General features: G+C 41.8%; 1 protein-coding gene across 1 annotated transcript in view; it reads right to left on the bottom strand.

Annotated features, from left to right (window-relative positions):
- LVRN (laeverin) overlaps positions 1–22,836 on the bottom strand; it is a 200,482-nt gene that overhangs the window by 60,974 nt on the left and 116,672 nt on the right. The window contains exons 4-9 of the mRNA XM_040343826.1: positions 21,501–21,627; positions 20,443–20,597; positions 16,558–16,671; positions 8,419–8,562; positions 5,451–5,516; positions 5,251–5,316 (exon numbers count right to left, since the gene is read on the bottom strand). Of these exons, the coding sequence (XP_040199760.1) occupies positions 5,251–5,316; positions 5,451–5,516; positions 8,419–8,562; positions 16,558–16,671; positions 20,443–20,597; positions 21,501–21,627 (672 nt within the window). The remainder of the gene's footprint in view (positions 1–5,250; positions 5,317–5,450; positions 5,517–8,418; positions 8,563–16,557; positions 16,672–20,442; positions 20,598–21,500; positions 21,628–22,836) is intronic.

Raw genomic sequence — 22,836 nt, 5'->3', positions numbered from 1 at the left:
AGCTGTGAGGATCCAGTGTTTAGTATAGGGATTAGGGATGAGCCTTATGTTCGGGTCGAACTTGAGTTTGATTCGAACATTGGCTGTTTGCGAATAACGAACAATTTGGGGTGTTTGCGGCAAATTCGAAAGCCGCGGAACACCCTTTAAAAGTTTATGGGAGAAATCAAAAGTGCTAATTTTAAAGGTTAATATGCAAGTTATCGTCATAAAGTGTCTGGGGACCCAGGTCCTGCCCCAGGGGACATGTATCAATGCAAAAAAAGTTTTAAAAACTACTGTTTTTTCGGGAGCAGTGATTTTAATAATGCTTAAAGTGAAACAATATAAGTGAAATATTCCTTTAAATTTCATACCGGGGGTGTCTATAGTATGCCTGTAAAGTAGCGCATGTTTCCCGTGTTTATAACAGTCCCTGCACAAAATGACATTTCTAGGAAAAAAAGACATTTAAAACTACTCAAGGCTATAATGAATTGTCGGGTACCGGCAATACAGATAAAAGTAATTGAAAAAAACATTGAAAAAAATGACATGGGTTCCCCCCCAGTCCATTACCATGCCCTTTGGGTCTGGTATGAATATTAAGGGGAACCCCAAACCAAAACAAAAAGGCATGGAGGTCCCCCCAAATTCCATTACCAGGCACTTTAGGTCTGGTATGGATATTAAGGGAAACGCTGCGCCAAATTAAAAAAGAAATGGCGTGGGGTTCCCCCAAAAATCCATACCAGACCCTAATCCAAACATGTGGGGGGGGATGCGAGAGCGGTCCCCCTCCTAAACTGTACCAGGCTACATGCCCTCAACATGGGGAGGATGTTCCCATGTTAATGGGGACAAGGGCCTCATTCCCAAAACCCTTGCCCGGTGGTTGTGGGGGTCTGCGGGCGGGGGCTTATCGGAATCTGGAAGCCCCCTTTAACAAAGGGGACCCCCAGATGCCGGCCCCCCTATCTGAATTGGTAACGGTGTTTCTGGCAGTTTCCCGTGGTGTCACGGGTGACCCTGCCCCCTCTGGCGCGTCATGGGAGACCCTCGTTGCGTCAGAGGAGACGGGGTCACCCGTCCACGTTACAGGTGGCCCCGCTCTCGGTTATAAAACAGCTGTCAGATGTGTCGTGCGTCATTCGGCCGGGAGTCTCCTATGGAGGCAATACCGTTCATAGCGGCGGGTTGGACTCGTAGAAGGATTAAGGCACTGGAATTAATTTTATTTTTTTATTAAAGGACTTGTCCCAACTTTGTCTGTGTTTTTTTCCTTTTTCTCACTTTTTTGGGTGAAATGGTAGGGGTACAATGTACCCCGTTACCAATTCACATGGGGGGCCGGCATCTGGGAGTCCTCTTTGTTAAAGGGGGCTTCCAGATTCCGATAAGCCCCCCGCCCACAGATTCCAACAACCACCGTGCAAGGGTTGTTGGGGATGATACCCTTGTCCCCATCAACATGGGGACATCCTCCCCATGTTGAGAGCATGTGGCCTGGTATGGTTCAGGAGGGGGGTGCTCTCGTCCCCCCTCTTTTCCTGCAGTCTGCCAGGTTGCGTGCTCAGATAAGGTTTTTTTTTTTAAAGAAGCAATTAAAAAAAAAGGTTTAAAGCGCCCACATCCCCTTGTGCTCAACACACAGAAGCAAATGCATACGTAGGTCGCACCCGCATATGTAACCGGTGTTCAAACCACACATGTGAGGTATCGCTGCAAGCATAGAGCGAGAGCAATAATTCTAGCCAAAGACCTCCTCTGTAACTCTAAACTGGTAACCTGTACAAAAAATTCAAGAGTTGCCTATGGAGATTTTTAAGTATTGTATTTTGTCGCCATTTCACAAGCGTATGCAATTTTAAAGTGTGACATGTTAGGTATCTATTTACTCGGCGTAACATCATCTTTCACATTACACAAAAAAATTGGGCTAACTTTAGTGGGGTTTTTTTTTCAGAACATAATGCATTTGAAAAACTGCTATGAAAATACGGAGTGACATAAAAAATGTCAACGACCCCAAATGTTAACACCAAATGTAGATAGCAAACGCAGTAGACACCAAAAAAAGTAATACAAAAAGTATTACAAGAGAGTTCAGGGTTTGGGAGTGCGTTACGCCCAGAATGCAGGGATCAGGAGTGCAGTACGCTCCGAATGCAGGAATCAGGAGTGCGTTACACTCAGAATGCAGGGATCAGGAGTGCGTTACGTTAGAATACAGGGATCAGGAGTGCGTTGTGCTCAGAATGCAGGAATCAGGAGTGTGTTACGCTCAGAATGCAGGAATCAGGAGTGCACTGTGATCAGAATTCAGGGATCAGGAGTGAGTTAGGCTTAGAATGCAGGGATCAGGAGTGAGTTACGCTCAGAATACAGGGATCAGGGGTGAGTTACGCTCAGAATACAGGGATCAGACATGCATTAGGCTCAGAATGCAGGGATCAAGAGTGCATTAGGCTCAGAATGCAGGTATCAGGAATGTGTTATGTTTAGAATGCAGGGATCAGGAGTGCGTTACGCTCGGAAAGCAGGGATCAGCAGTGCATTGTGATTAGAATGCAGTGATCAGGCGTGAAATACGCTCAGAATGCAGGGATCAGGAGTGCGTTACGCTCAGATTGCAGGTCTGATACCTGCAATCTGTGTGTTACACTTATAATGCAGGGATCAGGTATGTGTTAGGCTCCATATTCAGGGATCAAAATGTATAGTACATCTTGTTATTACAGAGAGCCTGGCAGGAATTGGAATAACTGACTTTACCTACCACTTTAAGTTTTGGGGAAAAACAAAACATCAGAACATACTTTTTTTTTTTTTTTTATAGTTAATGGAGTAGATCAAAGCAGCATACCAAAATCGACCTGTATTGTGCAATATTGCTATAACATTTTCTAAGACTGTGATGTTTGGATCCATCCTGCTAACATGAAGGTTCTCATCTTTGCGTTAGTATTTGGTAAGCCACTGACCACCAGGAACAATTATGCAGTCTAGGAAGTTGGAGCTCCTGCCCTGTATACTTGATCAAGATCTTTGACTCATTTATGAAGCAAGGTAAGAAATGATGGTCCTGGAGCTTGGCACTTAAAAAACAAAATTAGCAATGGCATATATAAGGGACCCTAACAAAGAAAAAGTACAGGTCTTTAAATATAACAAGTCATAGCAGCATTACATAAAATTACATATTTATATTCATATCATTTAAAATATTGAAGATATTTCAAGGTTTTATATTCCGACAAACCGAGCGGTATCTGGGAAAGGTAGGGGTTTTAGGGTGGGGAGAGTCACTAGGTGAAGATGCACTTAGGGTCTTTCCAACAAACCGAGCGGGATCTGGGAAAGGTAGGGCTTTTAGGGTGGGGAGAATCACTAAGTGGAGATGTACTTAGGGTTAAAGTTCATAGGTCAAAGGTCAGTTAGGGTTAGGGTTGAGAGTTAGGGTTTCCCATTGAAGAATAAGGCTAGGAATCAGGAATTGGAACAGGGACCTCCCCAAGAGGTCAAAGGTCAGAAGGTGGGTTCCCAGAGGTCAAAGGTCATGGGGCGTGGCTGACCCACCCCCACCAAAGTGTACCGCCTACCCCAACTAGGTCGGGGAATGAACAAGTCAGGGAATGAACAAGTCGGGGAAATATTTCGGTTTCTAGAACTGGATATGACATCACAACATTTTTTGTCTGTGCGTCAGGACGTATATTTATATTGTGATGTTATTCGCTACGTATTTTGGCAGGATGATTCCAGAAGCAAGAGGGGCTCTGGCCAATGAAGAGGCTGTAGATAGGGGTTGATTTACTAAAGGCAATTAGACTATGCACTTTACAAATATAGTTGATCCAGAGTTTGGTATATGAGGTAAAGCTTCACGTTACAAAGAATTGCATGCAAGGGAAGGCAATTTTTTTTAAAAAAAATAGCATTTTTGCTTGCACATGATTGGATGATGGAAGTCAGCAGAACTTCGTCTCATTTACTAAGCTCGGGAGCAACTGTATACCTGCAAAATGCACAGTCTATTTGCCTTTAGTAAATTAAGGGGTTGTAAAGGAAATTTCTTTCTTCATAATAAGCATCCTTTACCTGCAGACATTCCTCTTTTCACTTCCTCATTGTTCGTTTTTGCTCAGAAGTTGCTCTATTTCTTCTCTGTTCTGTTCACTTCCTGCTTGTCTGATTTTACTGACCACCGTGATGGGAGGCTTTACTGCGGTGGTCAGTAACGTGCTCACCCCCTCCTGGGAAACATCGGTGTGGCAGGACGCTCTCTACGTGTTAGAGACCTCAAGGAGGTGTGAATTACTGGGCATGCCTCAATTCATACTGGGAAATGTAGTTCTTACATGAACGAGCGATGCAAACCAGGAAGTGAATGAGAGAACAGAAACTAGAATGCCGGAGGTGATATAGATGAAGGAATTTAATAGGTATTTACTAGTTTTTTAACAGAATCATTACACTATTCTGTCTGTCTACCTTGCAGACATTAATTTTAGGCAAAATGTTTTTTTCCTTTAGTGACCCTTTAACCCCAAAGTATAGTAATTTTCATTGTATTGCACATTATCATGGTGGATCAGTGGTTATCATCGATTTGAGGAGTTTTTATTATCCATTCAAAACTGGGAGGTATGCTATAGTCTTATTTAATGACTGAAATAGTAATTTTGGCTAAGCCTAATTTTTATAACTAAATTGATACTTAATGTGTCATATGCACGTATATATGATATCTTATGATTTTTTTCAGGTTTTAAGATATCTTAAATAAATGTATATGATTTTCCCCCAATTTTCCTGAAGAAGTAGGAGCTGATAAGAGAAATATGTTGAATCCTTTATCCTAATTCTTGAATTGAACAATGGAATGATGTATTGTGAAATAATCAAATATAGTTTATTATCTGTATTGGGATATCTGGGGTGAACTGATATAGATGAAACTCATATGTATGAGGAACAGCATCTAAAGTGTTTTATCTTCAACATTTCTAATGACAAAAATAAAAATGTTATATAATGTTGTTACGACTTGGTACCTGTAAATTTCAGTCGTTTTTCTTTGTTAGAGTCCCTGTATTTGTATTTATATGTGTGGGGAAGTTCTCTCAAATCAGCAACACAACTAGATGTATTTAAAAGCAGGTTTAAGAATGCAATTCACAATACAACATATGGAAAATTATTAGGCTAATAGAAATCATAAGTAAATAATTTGTTGTTATATAGAGGGAGGAAAATAGAAAAAAATACCGATTGCATATGATTCCACAGATCATCCTGGTCAGCATTTGAGAATGAAAATTTCTTCAAGTATGACTGTGATGAGACAAATGGAAGGTGCATTACTTCTTGAGGAGAGAGATCCATGTTGTATCAATGAATCAGCTGTGTTTGTCTAGTCTTATATTGCCAAAAGTTCAAAAATTCCAAATATGATTTTCTAAACTCACGCTGATCCCTTTGATGAAGAGTTTCTCTGTCAGGAAGGTGGACGCCATTCGGAGCAAAGCAGATGCCTGCAGCAAAGTGGAGACTTTATTTAAGTATTTGCTAATGTTTTCAAAGGCATTCAGTGAAATACATTTGACAAATAACTTAGTTAACAAAGATGGATTTATTTTGATTAGATAGACAGATAGCTTAAAACAGTGGTCTCCAAACTTTGGCCTTTGCTTGCTTTTATTCAGCCCTAAGAGCACTATTTTCATCCACTAATAGCAACAATAGGACATAATCCTCCCCCCACTGATGCAAATGAAGGGGTACAATTCCTCCCAATGACACTAAACATGGGGAACAGTTTTTCCAATGACACCAACAATGGAGCTTAATGACACAAATGATGGGATACAATTCCTCCCAATGACACCAACGATGGGGCACAATTCCTCCCATGGGCATCAATAGTGGGACGCTTTTACTCCCACTGATACCAAAGATGGGGCACTGTTTATTCCCACTGATATCAGGGCCTTTTCTACTCCTAGTGGCCACAGTCTGTTCCCCTCTAAGTCTGAAGGACAGTAAACCGGCTTTTTGTTTACAAAGTTTGGAGACCCCTGGTTTAAAGGATTAGTCAACCCAAAACCTACATTCCAGGTACATGCTGACATTTTATATTTCTTGTGCACTTTATTAGTGTGATATCAGTTCTGGAATACCTGCGTCTGGACACCTGTTTTGTCCATTATGAGGAATTTCTATTCAACCTGTTGAATTTTTTATATATTTTATACAATGGGAAATCCCACTCACAACTGGAACAAAAGTGGGCAACACCACCCAAAGCTTTTAGGCAGGAATTAGAGCAGGGAGAGCTTGCTGATGTGGGAGGTCAAGGGCTGTTGCAACCCATCACATTTCTGGCATCACTAAACATCATTTTTGGGTGGACTTATGATTAAATCAGAGCCAGTGACAGCATCTTGGGGATGCTGTATGGATACGCATCCCCGCAGACCAGCAACAGATATCTTTGAGGAAGGCAAGAGTCAGTGCTTATTGGGCACATTCACATTCTCTGAACTCAACTTGAATGTGACAGGTAACACCTCAAATGCAATCAGATGACACAGAAGTGTCAGAAGTCACTGGCAAATTGGCAATACGAATTAAAATCACTTGAAATTGGACAGGCCGCAGAAATTGTATTTTAATTGTTACTTGGTTACTGTAGAAATTTATCAAAACCGTCCAATGTCAGTCAATAGGCCTTTTAAGTAACTTCCAGGCAAATGTTGCTGATCTGGTCACTCAGAACAAACTAACAGTGACAAATGGCTACGGCAATGACAAGACAGTTTTTCCCTGTATATTTAGTTCACAATTCTTACATAATCTCAAATAACCTTTTTTACACACTTTGATAACATTCTAAGCTAGGTTAAGAGCATTATAAGGGGACAATTTTCTGTGAAAAGGTGATGTATTAGACAGGTGTTACAAATGACACATACAGTATGGGGTTATTTACTAAAGGCAAATCCACTTTGCACTACAAGTGCAAAGTTCACTTGAAATTGCATTGAAAGTGCTCTGCTGATTTTATCCTCCAATCATGTGCAATCATGTGCAAGCCAAAATGCTGTTTATTTTCCTTGCATGTCCCCCTCACATCTACAGCGACTGAACTTCCAAGTGCACTTTCAGTGCAATTTCAAGAGCACTTTGCACTTGTAGATTCCACTTGTAGTGCAAAGTGGATTTGCCTTTAATAAACAGACCTTTATATATGTCATCTGACTGATGCTCAATGTCTTATTTCTATCTCTGCTGTGATAGCTAGCAACAGCAGCTAAAGCTAGACATAGATGGTTTGAATCTTGGCTGGTTCAGCAGGAACTGTCCGAGATTCGAACCATGTATGGGCAGGCTGAATGTACCCAAGTTGATTGATCGATTAAATTGGGTAAAACAAGCCTGTCAAATTTTGCATGCGATTATTGCTAGTGGCTGTTATAGCCACTAGCAATAATAACTGTGAACACAATGGCTCTGCAACAGTCAGTGTTGATGGGGGAGTCAAGCTTTGTTTTCCCTGCAACTCGTCGATGCAGGAAAGAAAATTGCTCCGTCTATGGCAAGCCTAAGCCAAGCCTAAGCCAGTTCCCTTTACAGTTTGCTGGGGCGAGGAGGGCAGTGCCCTAAAGAGACAGACAACTATTATTGAACAAAATGCCCAGTTATATTGGCAAATACTAACTGGCAAGCAATGAACTCCATAACCACCCAGGAAAAATTCTATCCATGCTCTAAACCCATATTGTGAACTCATTAGCAGGCATATTGTTATTGAGGAAAGGACCTGAGTTCAGTTAGTGGCTCAGACAAGCAGATGGGTTGTTTGTTTAATGCTATGTTCTTGCTGTGAAAAGCCCTCCTGCACTGAACTGTGTTTAAGTGCAGGGCAAAACTGCTTGGGCTATTACTGTGTGTCCCTGTTTTGCACTGCCAATACCAGTTGAGCCTGTTCCCCTTACAATATGTAAAGTAAAACCAAACTATTGAAATCTTTTGAAGTCATACTGGAACCCAATAGGACTGGAGATGTTGATGACTTTGACAGTCTGACAAATACGTATGGGGGCACATTGGGAAATCCTTTGAGGGTCTCTAACTGTAAAGAGCTTAAAAACCCCAGATTTTGAAGGCCTTTGTTACAGATGTGCTACATATTGCCAGATGCTGACATACCCAAGACTCTGGTATGAGATATGAAGAGACTAGACTTTGCAATAGGGACCCTCTGCTGTTATTTACAGCTCTAATTGGAATAATGTGACATCATTTACGTTACCTGAATCCTATTTAATGTGATAGCGCACCTCACTGTTTTGAGTATTAAGTTCTTGTGCGCTGCTGTTTTTTTACATTATATACAAAGCGTGGGAATGTAAATTTAATTTATACATCTCTTACCTTGTCATATGTGAATTCATCAAATAATAGCGTTATATCATCCACATGACCAATCTCGTCTTCTTTCACTGATACAGCTCTGGCAGATGCTCGAGCATCTCTGTCAAAAATATTTATCAGGTTGTGTACCATAAAAAATTCATTCTGCAAATATAAATCCAGCAACTTATTTTTTAAGAAACATACTGACATTATTTACATAATTTAGAAAAAATTTAAAGTAAGGAATATATTGGGGGTTATTTGCGAAAGACAAATCCACTTTGCACCACAAGTGCAAACTACAAGTGCAAAGTGCATGTGAAATTGCACTGAAAGTGCACTTGGAAGTGCAGTCGCTGTAGATCCGAGGAGGACATGCAAGGAAAATAAAAAACAGCATTTTAGCTTGCACATGATTGGATGATAAAATCAGATCTCATTTCAGATCTACCCCTCAGATTTACGAGTGCACTTCCAAGTATACTTTTAGTGCAATTTCAAGTGCATTTACCTTTCGCAAATAACCCCCATTGTGTTAACCCCCATTGTGCATCTGGAAATACTAGGCCACATGCACACTGGACATTCCATTTTTTTTTCAATGGATCAAGAACGTAAAAAAAAAAACGCTGGTGAGCAAAGTTTGAGCGTTTATCAGCGTTTTTTGATGTTAGAGCATTTTTACAGCTGAAAACAGCTGAAAAACTCTTCTCAGATCACACTATTTTTTTTTTTAAAGCAAAAAAACACTCCAGCCAAAAACTGCTGATAACAGCCTATGTGTGCATGGACACATAGGATAACAGGATGGGGAGTTTATTGACTGTAGAAAAAAACGTCTGAAGCCAAAAACGGCTGCTGTAAAAATTTCCAAAAACGTCCAGTGTGCATGAGGTCTAAAGGTAATGAAGCATACTGAAGTTAGGGCCAGATTACACTTGTACTTCTCCCCAGACCACTATTTACAAATGTAGTTTACGCTGCCCAGTTTATCCAGGGTTGTTGTTTTGTTTTTTTTACTCCAGAACTCACAACTTCCTTTAAAACACAGTGCATTCACTAAATTTGGAAATAGATAAACTCAACCGTCAAGTCAGCATAAACACTTGAGAGATTACATTAGTCTCTATGACTGAGCACGATGCAAGCACAAGTTTCAAGAAAATGTTATGCTTTCCCTAACCCACCCCTGGCAAACACCTCCATTATTCATAATACATACCTCTCCCCTGATGAAAGACAATCTTCTGTATGTAGCACTACCCCCACAGGAGCTGCTGGTTATATTTTGGGTGGCACATTACCTCTATGTTCTCGCTGTCCAGGGTGAAAGGAGAGTCTAAAGAATTTCAATGTCCACACAATGCACTTCTTTTTCTGGGATTTATTTGGGAGAACTTTAGAAGAAAAGAAGGATGAGGGGTGGAAGGGCAGGTAGGTTCAGGTGCATAATCAAAGTAAGGAAACACTCCTGTTTCCAGCACACAGCTCTGGTCGCCACTCTAGCCAGAGTGGGTATTGCTCACCCAGATAGGTCCCTCTCACTGGCCTAGCTAGCAGCCGGGATGGCGCACAAAGTAAAGTACAGTCTCTGCCACAGACCTTCCTTTCTTGATGAGACACTTTGTTCCGGAATCCCCTGCTACAGGATTCAGCACCCGGATCTCTTTAGCTTTGTTTCTTTAGAACTTTAGATCCGACAGGCGACACTGTCAAGTCTCTCAGTGTACTGTGCATCCCTCAATGAAGTTTCCAGGCCTTCTCCCAATGTACCAGCCTCTTGCATGGTCCTCTCCAGGATAGGTCCTCCCCTGGCTTCCTTCATCAGGTGGCTTCCTCCCGCAGGACGGACAGCACAGGATGACCTTTGCAGTACAGGCCCCAGCCAGACAACTGGGCCCTCAGACGAAAGACGCAGCCCCGGACCAACATGGTCCCGGAACTAGGATTCAGAACGCGCACCTCAGGCCAGGCGGGCCATGAGGCACGGACGGACGATAGACAGAGCCCCGCACCAATGGCGTCTGCCCCTTAAGTACCTCTCCCCAGCATGCACATCGGGCAACCACTCCCACCGATTCGCTGCCGAGGGGGACACTCAATACACCTTGACCTTGCTGCTGCCACCCTTGGCCTGGGGTGGTAATGACACCCCCAGGTGAGCAATGGTGGATACTCTCAGCACAGCCATGGCTGGAACAGAGGCTAAATTGCCCTGGTCATTCTGGTCTGAGCCAAATAATAGCTCAGACCACCACTAAATTTAAAGCAGCGCCTGTTCAACAGGAGCAGGGCGCTACATGTTAAATCCTAGTAATAGCCTCTAGGTCCTTGTCTCCAGTGGTACAGGAAATGCCACCTCATGCAAAGTTAGTAGGTGGCATTTTCTGATGAGTATTGCTGAGTATAGATGGATGAGTATGACAGAGGGATGGCTGAGCATGGATGGATGGATAAGCCTGCAATGGGCAGCTGCAACCGATCTCTCCCCCTTCTGCTCACACTGTACCGATCGGTACAGAGAGGGCAGAGAGGAATCGGACATGACGCTGGTTTGTTTACAAGTGATCGCTCCGTCATTTGACAGAGCGATCAAGTGGTAAACCGTGGTACCGTGATCCGTGATGCGCCGGGTCCTCGGGAACGGGATTCTGGGAGGACATCAATTTACGCCCTCTCAGAGTAATTGAGCCATGCTGTAGCCATCATTCAGCTATGACCTGGTTGTTAAGTGGTTAAAGTTCATTGAAAGATTCTTTTTGAGAATTATACTGTCTTGTTTAACCATGTCAGATGATATGGTACACACGACCGATGAACTCGACGTGCCAAACACATCGAGTTCCTCGTCGAGTCCAGTGTGGAAGCCGCCGAGGAACTCGGCGGGCCGACTTTTGCCATTGAACAACGAGGAAATAGAGAACATGTTCTCTATTTCCTCGCCGAGGTCCTCGTCGGCTTCCTCGGCCGAAAGTGTACACACGGCCGGGTTTCTCGGCAGAATTCAGCTCTGAACCGAGTTTCTGGCTGAATTCTGCCGAGAAACTCGGTCGTGTGTACGGGGCCTTAGAGTTATATGCATTTTTTCTTATTTTCATTCTGGTTTCTTTAACACTAAGATCTTTGCATTTAGCCTCCTGATTACCCATATGTTCCTTTGAAATTTACCTCAACAATACCCTTCTGACATTATCCCTATAAGGCAGTGGTCTCAAAGTACCGGCCCGCGGGCCATTTGCGGCCCGCGGACCAGTTATAAATGGCCCTCAGGCAGGGTGGAAGTGAGGGGAGCAAAAAAAAAATATTTTTTTTTTTTTTTTTTTTTTTTTGAGCTGGAGCCATCTGGTGGTGAGTCGTTGGTATTACAAGTTATTACCACCAGATGTGAGCTGGCGCCATCTGGTGGTGGCCGTTGGTATTACAAGTTAAGCATTACAAGGTAAATAGCAATTCTAATGTCATTTTACACTATTTTCACTGCCATATTCTTCCCTCTAAAGAAAACCCCCAAACATTATATATATTTTTTATCCTAACACCCTAGAGAATAAAATCTTCTGCACGCAAGCTCGTCGGGACGGGGTGCGTTTTCTGGCTCCTAACTATTTTAGCTGGCTCCTAGATTCCAAGCAAATCTGTCAAACCCTGACTTACACCAGTGCTGGTGGTAATAATGCGCTCGCTGACACCAGTGCTGGGGGTTAATAATGTGTTCGCTGACACCAGTACTGTTGTTTTTGAAGTTTGAAAGTTTGCATGCGGCCCCCAATGGCATATGAAAACTTGTCTTGTGGCCCTCAGGTAATTTGAGTTTGAGACCCCTGCTATAAGGGCAAGTTCACCCAAAAGTGATATCACAGTTATAGTTGAAAAGTATTGGGTTCCATCTCTCAGTGGCTATTTTGTGGGTAGAAGGACTAAAGACTGTCTGTTCACTGTATACTGTATTTAACTATGCTCCTTTAAGACACTCCCAAGTTACAGCAGAATTTAGCCACAAACATTTTTACATGTCTTCTGCAGGTAAATTTTAAAGTTCCAAAGTTGGGAGGTATGAACAAACAAAAAAGAAAACGTTTCATGATTCTTGATCTATATTGAGACTTCTGACACAACAACTTCTGCACATAACTTGCCTATATTAGCCACAAATGTTTAGAAGTGGGTAGAAGAGAGAAACAAAACAAGGAAAAAATGGTCTTGGTTTGTAAATGTTGAAGATTGGTGCTGCTAGCAATAACACCATTGTGGCAAATGCAGTCCTGTTTCCTTCAAAGATCTACACCTCTTCTTTTACATATGTAGCACTTCCCCCGTAGGGATTGCTGTGTGCAGACTTTCCTGGGCTTTTCACCTTCTTATCTTTCAGCTAGTTGCTAAGGCCGCGTACACACGGTCGGTCCAAACCGATGAAAACGGCCTGAAGTCCAGTTTCATCGGTCCAAACCGACCATGTGTACGGCCCATCGGTCTGTTGTCCTTCGGACAAAAATGATAGAACTTGCTTTAAAATCGAACCGATGGACCGCTGACCGATAGGTCCAAACCGATGGTTAGTACACAAAAGCATCGGTTCAAAACCTGCGCATGCTCAGAATCAAGTCGATGCATGCTTGGAAGCATTGAACTTAATTTTTTTTCAGCACGTCGTGTGTTTTACGTCACCGCGTTTTGACCCGATCGGATTTTGAACTGATGGTGTGTACGCACATCAGACCATCAAGCCAATTCAGCGGTGAACCGATGAAAACGGTCCGTCGGACCATTCTCATCGGATGGACCGACCGTGTGTACGCGGCCTAAGAGTTTTCACACGACCACCCTTACTTTTATCCGCTCGTTTCCAATAATCAATCCAGGTGTTTGGTGTTTTGGTATTTATTGTTGGAACTTGGATAGGAGAAGGGAATAGTGGGATACTGGAACTAATTACAATTGAGGACAATTCTCTCTCGGCCTCACAGGTTAAACGTGGTAACTTTCTGACTTTCCGTTATACCATACAACACTTGTATGGAAAGAATGAGTCTTTTGCTTGCTCTGGCAGCAGACTTTATGAAACTGTTTATATTCAGGACTCTCACTAGCATCCCCTTTCTTGCCAACACCCTCCTATGACTCCACTAGCTGAAGGGATAGCCCTCACAGGACAGGCCCCATGACACAGATCTGTACCCACTGTAGGACGAAGCAGATTCTTCCTAGCATGTCTCCCTTATGGTCAGCTCTGCAGGACAATTGGGTTGCAACTATTCTCAGATTCAGGCCACATGGCAGCTTCTACAGAGGAGGGGCAGCCACCCTCTTCCTTCTGGGACCCCGCTCTCCAGCCGAAGACCCCGAACACATATGCCATTGGCATATATACAGTCACCTAGCATGCACTGAGAAACTTTCCTCGGCCAATGGCCAGGGCTGTAACTATGCCTGTGCTCTCATTTGGCCGGTTTCCTCCCACTGTCCAATATGCCTCCCTATTGGACCCATGTGAAATATTCAGACAACATGAGCAGCACCTGAACACCATGAGCAGACCCTATCAATGGATTCTGCTCCATAGTAGGCAGAGGGCATCTAAATTTATCTGACAGCCTTTCTGGTAGGCAGAAAGACCCAAAAACTATACTCACTTCTAGCACCTACCTAGGAGGGTGCTACATATATTATTGTACATTTTTAAGACTATTGAACAAGTATGTTCATTTCCACATGCCTATAAAGCTGTAAACAGAGTAAAAACTGTGGTAAATTTTTGGCCTAAATAAGAAAGTTGTTTACACAGAGAGAAATATTCTTGCCGGAAATGGCACAGCAAGCTCCTGTGCTATGTGTAAGAGATAATTAGCCCCAAGTGCTCACCAACCCTTCATTCATTTCCATTTTGAGGTGGATGCCTTGTTCAACAATCTAGAGAAAACTACACCCTGCTATGTTAAACAGAGAACCTCCATAATAGTCCATAAATGCAGCGTAGCAAATGTTTTACACTGGGAAAATGTGCCTGAAATTGCTTCCTTTTATGTACCAACCCTAAAGATACACTTGACATATGCTGTGACCCCTTTTAACCAGTTTTCAAGGCTTGACATTTTTTCTAATCGCCACATTTATCTATATACTTTAAATGATAGATGATGTTTTAAATATCTGTTCATCACACCGACCTTTATTATGCCAAGGAAGAGCTCGCAATCTACACTGCAGGGGAATGGACCATCAGTTCCTTCAGCTAATGGATTTTTTTTTTCGATTACAAAAATTAAACACACTTACATATACTAATAACTCAAGTGTTAGAAGCAGTTCCAAAGGGATCTTTAATTTTCTCTCAGACAAAAAGCCATGAATGATCATCAGTCAGGAATTTTAGTTATCATTAAAGAAGAATTCAACCATCAATTCCACATTTGTAAAACGTAAACAGAATTAAATATTGAAATTGTTGAATCTTCTGGCAGGCAGGGTTTGTATAACAGAAGAGACCCTAATGGTTGTCATTAATGCTTTTCCCTGCTTGTCAGTGGTAATATACACTGAGCCATGCATGCATAGTTCAACATACATGTATGGCATCGCTCTGTTCCGCAATGAAGTGACTCCCATACGCATGTGCGAGAGTGACAACATCGTGGCTGAACAGAGCAAACCTAGAAGGAAGACTGGGAACACTTGGAGCAGTGACAGATGCATACTAGCACATTATGGCATAAACTTCCTGGGGGGCCCATTAAATAAACATTTTGCAGAGTTTAATTCCACTTTAACGAGGCACCCTTTGCTCTCAAAGGTAAGCTTTTAACAAGGCAGGACATTTTTTTGGTATCATTGAGTATACCAAGTGCTTACATTTAATGGGCAGTAATGGATCTAAATTAAAGCAGAAAACTAGGCATACATAAAAGTCACAGAATAATGCAGCTCTGTATATCAATAAAGCGGTATTAAACCCAAAACCAAAAATTTAACATATTGCAGTTTAATGCCGCGTACACACGATCGGTCCTTTCGATGAAAACGGTCTGATGGATTTTTCTATCGGTTAACCGATGAAGCTGACTGATGATCAGTCGTGCCTACACACCATCAGTTAAAAAAACGATTGTGTCAGAACGCGGTGACGTAAAACACAACGACGTGCTGAAAAAAATGAAGTTCAATGCTTCCAAGCATGCGTCGACTTGATTCTGAGCATCCATGGATTTTTAACCGATGGGGCCTACACACGATCGGTTTGGTCTGATGAAAACGGTCCATCAGACCATTCTCATCGGTTTGACCAATCGTGTGTACGCGGCATTACAGTCTTTAAATGTGGTGGTTGCATTTGTTTTCTTTCTTTAGGCTTTTTTCCTTTTTTTTTTTTACCTGGTGATCCAACCATTAAACAAACTTCCTGTCGTTAGCCCTACAATGATTGGTATTGGCTATTGGAGGACAGGCAGGCTGTGCTCCTAACACAGCCAGAAAACTGACCACACTGGGATGAATGTGCCCTCATGCCTAGCGCGGTTAGTTTGAAATAAGACAGTAGGGGAACTGGCAGGATTACCAGATATTTCACACCAAGGAAGCAATGCTCTTTGCAGGATACTTTTTAACACAAGCACATGTCAGGAATATGAAATTCTGGGTACACTGGGTTCAGATGTACACTGGAATACTTAGTAAATAACATTGCCATATGTCATATCATGTACTAATTATGTTTACAATAAAAGCTACATTTGTGGGGAAGGTCAAAATTGTCACAACATCAGTTCCTTCTATTTCTAGGGAATCCCACAATCAGATCTCTACACCTGAGTGCCCAACACCACCTGATTTTCCCGTCTGTTATGACTTTCATGTCCATTGTATTGTCCTGCCCATTATGACTGGATTATGCATTTATAAATTTATCATACATTTTGAGGAAAGTAGGAGGTGGAGTAAGACCCTCTTGTATAGCTATCAAACAACAATGAGGCCACGTCAGGAACATTAGCTAACTACAGTCCATACAAAGGTGTAACTGCATCACGTATAGTAATGTATTTGTGCTTACTAGATATCTGCCCCCCACTCCTTCAAAATCCATCCTTTAAAAACACACTATCTAGGTTAAAAATCTTTGTCTTTAGAACAAGCAATTTAATTTAATAAAAAAATCATACCTACCAGTCTCAGCTTGGGGTCAGCAAGGCTAGCCCCTGCATATTCCATATAAGAGGCAAACCCTTCATTAAGCCATATATCGTTCCACCACTTCATGGTGACAAGGTTTCCAAACCACTAGATTAGAAATAAAACAAGAGATGACAATGGCTTGTTTGATCATGTACTGCCATCAGAATATAAGTGAATTTATTGCCTAAAAGATCAAAGCACCGAAAAAAACATTCTAATAAATTCTCTCAAGGACTTCAGTGGTAACATTTCTTGGCCTTCATAAAGGATTTCACTATGCCTATTGGTTTACTGGGCAGAACCACCAAAATTGAAAGAATAATGGAAAACGTGCTAATATTTCAGCTGTCTGCTAAAATCTGATAGATTATGGGGCAAGTGACTAGCTCTTCTTGATGCAGCCTACTTAAAGGGTCACTAAAGGAAAAAAATGTTTTGCCTAAAATGAATGTCTGCAAGGTAGACAGGCAGAATAGTGTAATGATTCTGTTAAAAAAACTAGTAAATACCTATTAAATTCCTTCATCTATATCACCTCCGGTGTTCTAGTTTCTGTTCTCTTATTCACTTCCTGGTTTGCATCGCTTGTTCATGTAAGAACTACATATCCCAGTATGAATTGCGGCACGCCCAGTAATTCACACCTCCTTGAAATCTCTAACACGCAGAGAGCGTCCTGCCACACAGATGTAATTCCCAGGAGGGGGTGAGCACGTTACTGACCACCGCAGTAAAGCCTCCCATCACGGTGGTCAGTAAAATCAGACAAGCAGGAAGTGAACAGAACAGAGAAGGAATAGAGCGACTTCTGAGCAAAAACGAACAATGAGAAAGTGAAAAGAGGAATGTCTGCAGGTAAAGGATGCTTATTATGACATTTTTTTTTTCTTTACAACCCCTTTAATTCTTGAGCCAAAAAAGACTGATTATACCCTTGGTCCTGGAGCGTATGTATAGGGTCGCAATTGCAACCCAGCCCCATGTTCCAGGGGGGCCATGCGGCCCTCTGTACCCTTGGATAGGTGGTATGGCAAGTAGGATTGTAGAGGAACTAATCCCCTCTATCTTCGGCCGGTTAGTTCTCCTCTTCCCTTTCCCACCGGCTGCTGCAGGGGATGCTTTCACGATGGAAAGCTGGGAAGGAGCCTTTTGTTAATGAATAGTGTCAATGAACTGTACTGATCACTGACTAAAGCCTCGTACACACACACACGGTTTTCTCAGCCAGAAACAACAAGAAAACTGCTGGCAGCGCTTTCTTGCCGAGTAAACCGTGCGTGTGTATGAGGCTTTGAGGTTTCTCATCGAGAAAACTGCCCAGAATCTAGACGAGAAAAATAGAGAACCTGCTCTATATTTTCTCGCCATGATTCTCCGCAGTCTTTTGATGCCGAGAAACCAGAGTGTGTGTATACTTACCTGTCTCCATGGAAACCCGCGCATGTTTGAAATGACTTTGACGCATGCGCGGTAGCTTCCAAGGCATAGGTAGGGTGAAGCAAGATGGCAACGACGGCATCAAATGTGACAAGCCCATGCTCGTCATAGTCGATGATGTCACCGCGTTCGTGCCATTCAAAAGAACGGTGGTTCTTTTGAATCGTACGTGTGTACACTCAGAAAATCTTGCCAGGAATCTCGTCAGGAAAAACAAAGTTTTTTTCCTCACGAGAATCCCGGCCATGTATACAGGGCTTTAGTCCATTCATAACTGAAGCATAGTATGCTGTGTTCCTTTCTCTGTCTCAAAGGTGAAACATCTGAGATCTGTTTAGACCACTGATATTTCACCAAAGCCCCTCAATGAGAACAATAAAAAATATTATTGTAAATAAAATAAACAAAAGAAAAAAATTGTAGGCCACACTTGCATCCGGGACCTGGACTCCGCCACTGTGGAGGGGCCCTTTATGGTTTCTTGCACCGAGGCCCTGAAGGTTCTAGTTACGTCTCTGTAATCAATCCTACTTTATTAAATGCATAAAAGCACACAGCCCAATCTATGTGACAGTGCTAGTGCTTATTGATTGGCCGAGCACTGTCACACAAAAGCAAAAATCCTCATGTCTGTGTAAGCTTAGACTCGGATTCAATTGAAGCTTACACATGGTTTCACCCAGCAATGAAAGAATAGGCCGGGGTGTGAAAGGAAGTTACAAATTAGATGCTATGGGGCCAGCTGTGAAATTAGACTTTTCCTTGTCCTACCATGGGCAACACACAGATTCACTTTAAGAATAATAGAACCAATGCTAAATGCAATTGTTATGTGATCTTTTTGTTTTATGACAGGGCTGACATTTGCATTAACAGAAATGTCTTGCTCCAATTACCCTCTTTTCAGCATTTCATTTTTCTACTCAATATTTCAAATATTTTTTTCTTTATAGACTTTAAAAATGAATGTTCATAAGCCACTTCTATACTATGAACAGTTACTAAGATGATTTCAACTTGGCCATAAGAAAAAAAAATAACAATGTTTAATATATATATATATATATATATATATATATATATATATATACACAGTACAGACCAAAAGTTTGGACACACCTTCTCATTCAAAGAGTTTTCTTTATTTTCATGACTATGAAAATTGTAGATTCGCACTGAAGGCATCAAAACTATGAATTAACACATGTGGAATTATACATAACAAAAAAGTGTGAAACAACTGAAAATATATTTCATATTCTAGGTTCTTCAAAGTAGCCACCTTTTGCTTCGATTACTGCTTTGCACACTCTTGGCATTCTCTTGATGAGCTTCAAGAGGTAGTCACCTGGCGCAGCACCCCATCACTCTCCTTCTTGGTCAAATAGCCCTTACACAGCCTGGAGGTGTGTTTGGGGTCATTGTCCTGATGGATGGAATAGCATGCCGCTGCAAGATGCTGTGGTAGCCATGCTGGTTTGTTTGGGGTCATTGTCCTGTTGAAAAATAAATGATGGTCCAACTAAACGCAAACCGGATGGAATAGCATGCCACTGCAAGATGCTGTGGTAGCCATGCTGGTTCAGTATGCCTTTAATTTTGAATAAACCCCCAACAGTGTCACCAGAAAAGCACTTCCACACCATCACACCTCCTCCTCCATGCTTCACGGTGGGAACCAGGCATGTAGAGTCCATCCGTTCACCTTTTCTGCGTCGCACAAAGACACAGGGGTTGCAACCAAAGATCTCAAGTTTGGACTCATCAGACCAAAGCACAGATTTCCACTGGTCTAATGTCCATTCCTTGTGTTCTTTAGCCCAAAACAAGTCTCTTCTGCTTGTTGCCTTTCTTCAGCAGTGGTTTCCTAGCAGATATTCTACCATGAAGGCCTGATTCACACAGTCTCCTCTCAACAGTTCTAGAGATGTGTCTGCTGCAAAAGGTGGCAACTTTGAAGAACCTAGAATATGAAATATATTTTCAGTTGTTACACACTTTTTTGTTATGTATAATTCCACATGTGTTAATTCATAGTTTTGATGCCTTCAGTGAGAATATACAATTTTCATAGTCATGAAAATAAAGAAAACTCTTTGAATGAGAAGGTGTGTCCAAACTTTTGGTCTGTACTGTATATATATAACTAATAAAACTATTTATATTTTATAACATAGAGCCTTGAAACTGTGTTTATAGCTACTTGTATAGGTCAAGATTGCATATGTTTTATTTTTAAGTCAAAAGTTTGGCTTGAGAATTGATTTTTCAGATTTCAGATGCGTATTTATTCTGCCAGATTTTTTAGGTCAAACCAGCTCATGGGCACAATGTTTTGATCACATTCTACTAATAAAACTTTCAGCCATTCAACATCCATTCACTATAAAGACTCATTAACAGCATAATCAAAAAGATTTGGGACATTTTACCACATGCCTGGTGTCCTATCTCATGAGCAACAATCAGAGAAGTCAACGCTCTAGAAGTGGAGAACTTTTTGTCTGGGTTATACATCAATGAGTTTTCTTGAAAAGTAATTAATCCCCAGTTTTCCATCGCACCAACACTCAGTTCAGGCATTGCTACAAAATCTAGAAGAAAAGAAGATCTTTACATTAAGTCTCTCCAATTTCCCTAAACAGCATGGCTGGGAGACCAGCCTACATTATCCAATTCCCAAATCCAATTCTTGCAAGTATCAATGTGACTTCCAGGGCCACCAATTTAAAAAAAACGATATTTAAATTTTTTAAAGCTAGTTTAGCCTTAGTGACATTGTATTTGGTAGACAAACATGAGACAAACGTGTCAGCACAATTTTCACCATGAGAGCCTGGCACAGTTTTCAAAATGGAGCTTTTGAAGCTCAGTTCTCTAACAGTTAAATACCACATGAGCATTTGCATCGGAAAAAATGAATGCAATATTATTAAAAATTCACAAAAAAACATGTTAAATACAGAATGAGTTAATTTATTTATTTTTAGATATTTACCATGTGTTTTGCACCTTAATTTCATGTAGAACGGATCTCCCGCTACAGCTGAAAGTGAAACCCTACCATTAAGGGCAGATATACCTGTAGGGAGCACATTAGTCCTTTCTAGGTGCAGTGAAGAAAATTCTCGGCACTTGAGCAGATCAGAGCCCTGTCACGTGAGGGCAAGGCCAGTGTGTTAGCCCCAGGAACAGAATATCGTGTGATTTTAATTTAGGGCTCCAGCAGATGAAAAGGCTAGCAGGGAAGCATAGGGATGGTAAGTATCAGTGGGGGTTATCAAGGAACCTTTAACCCCTACCCCAATCTTTACCATAATATAACATTAACTTTATCCCTACAGCTCCCTAATAATGCTTACATATTAGAGCCAAAGTTGTCCAGCATCAAATCCTTACTGTCTCTAAACCAAGATGTTACAGTGAACTTAAAAAAACTGTCAGCAATGGCAATTGATTCAAAAAGTGATATGACATATATCATCGTCTACACTCACCTGTTTTCTGCAGTGGGTATGAGACATTCAGAAAATCCTCCATGAATGAAAGCATTGGCCCTGCAATGGCCAGAGCAAAGTTTGCATATCCTTTTTGCACTACTTCCTTCCGTGCCCAAATTCGTATCTAAAGCAATGCAAAAAAAGTAAAAATAGAGAATTACAATCTTCTGAATGGTCTCAGTGTTTAACTTGGTCATGGGGGCTTCTACCTCCAAGGGGTTTATATCACAATGCTATATTATGCTACTGCACAATTGTCTGAAAAAACACCCTTTACGAATGCTAGCTAAATGGGAGGGGGATGTTGGTCAGTTGGTGCTGATCTGCTCCCTGAATGTTTCGCAGAGATTAATGCAATTATATATGGAATAGCAGACAGCAGTTTTTTTTACTTAAATAAATACACCACACTACCTTATTTTTGAAAAAATGTTTGGCCGCGGCCTTTATTATTGGCTTTAAAATGTTATTAACAATAAGTTAAACTTTAATGAAACCACAAAAGGAAAACAGCTCAGCCACTATGGCTCAAGCTGTATAATAAAAAAGGGGAAACTCCCCGCAAACAAATCATAACTTCGTTTAACTTATCTAACAATTTAAAAAAAACAGTCCGCCTTTTCAGGTGACACTAGCCACATGATAACTTGAAGGCCTGCAACAAAGGGAGGGCAGGAGGGAACACCACAGCTGCTGCTACTGAGGTGACTGAGCCTTTAGGGCTCTGAATTCCCTTTTTATTTACCAAAAACCTCACAACAACCCCCTTAGCTGCCCAGATACAGTGGTCACCTGACCATCTCGAGCAGCCAAGGACCAATTGTTGTTCTTCCTACACTTTTTAGTCTATAGTAAGTTGCCAAATAATAGCCTAGTAACCCCCTGAACTGCCCAGCTACAGCTACCCCTAGCACCAGCCATCCAGGATCCAATGGGAACCTTTCCCTCCCTTTCTGTACTGAGGGAAAAATAAAGAACTCCGCTGCCGCAATCCCATGAGGCAAGGGGGGCTTAAATGTCTTTCCCCTTTCCTTATGTAGCGCTCACCCCCCAAGGAGCCGCTGGTTGATTTTGGGATCGGCCTGCTAAGTTACCCTGGCGGTGTCTAGGGGTGCAATTGTGAGAACAGTGGTAGTGAGCGAAGGTCCAGACAGCCAATAAAAGGGTTTTCAATGCTTTATTGCCCAGGCCAAACACGGCCAACATCAACACGTATTAGGAAGGTCAAGGTTGATGAAGGAAAGAGAAGAGAACCTTGCGGTATCAGGCCTGGATGTTGAATGGAGCAATCAATACTGCTCTGCATAGTACCAATTGTAGTAACTCGTCGCCA

This window comes from Rana temporaria, chromosome 1 (genome assembly GCF_905171775.1).
Source record: "Rana temporaria chromosome 1, aRanTem1.1, whole genome shotgun sequence".
Taxonomy (NCBI): Eukaryota; Metazoa; Chordata; class Amphibia; order Anura; family Ranidae; genus Rana; species Rana temporaria.
Note: the sequence above shows the minus strand (reverse complement) of the source record. Positions and strands in the feature narration are given on the sequence as shown.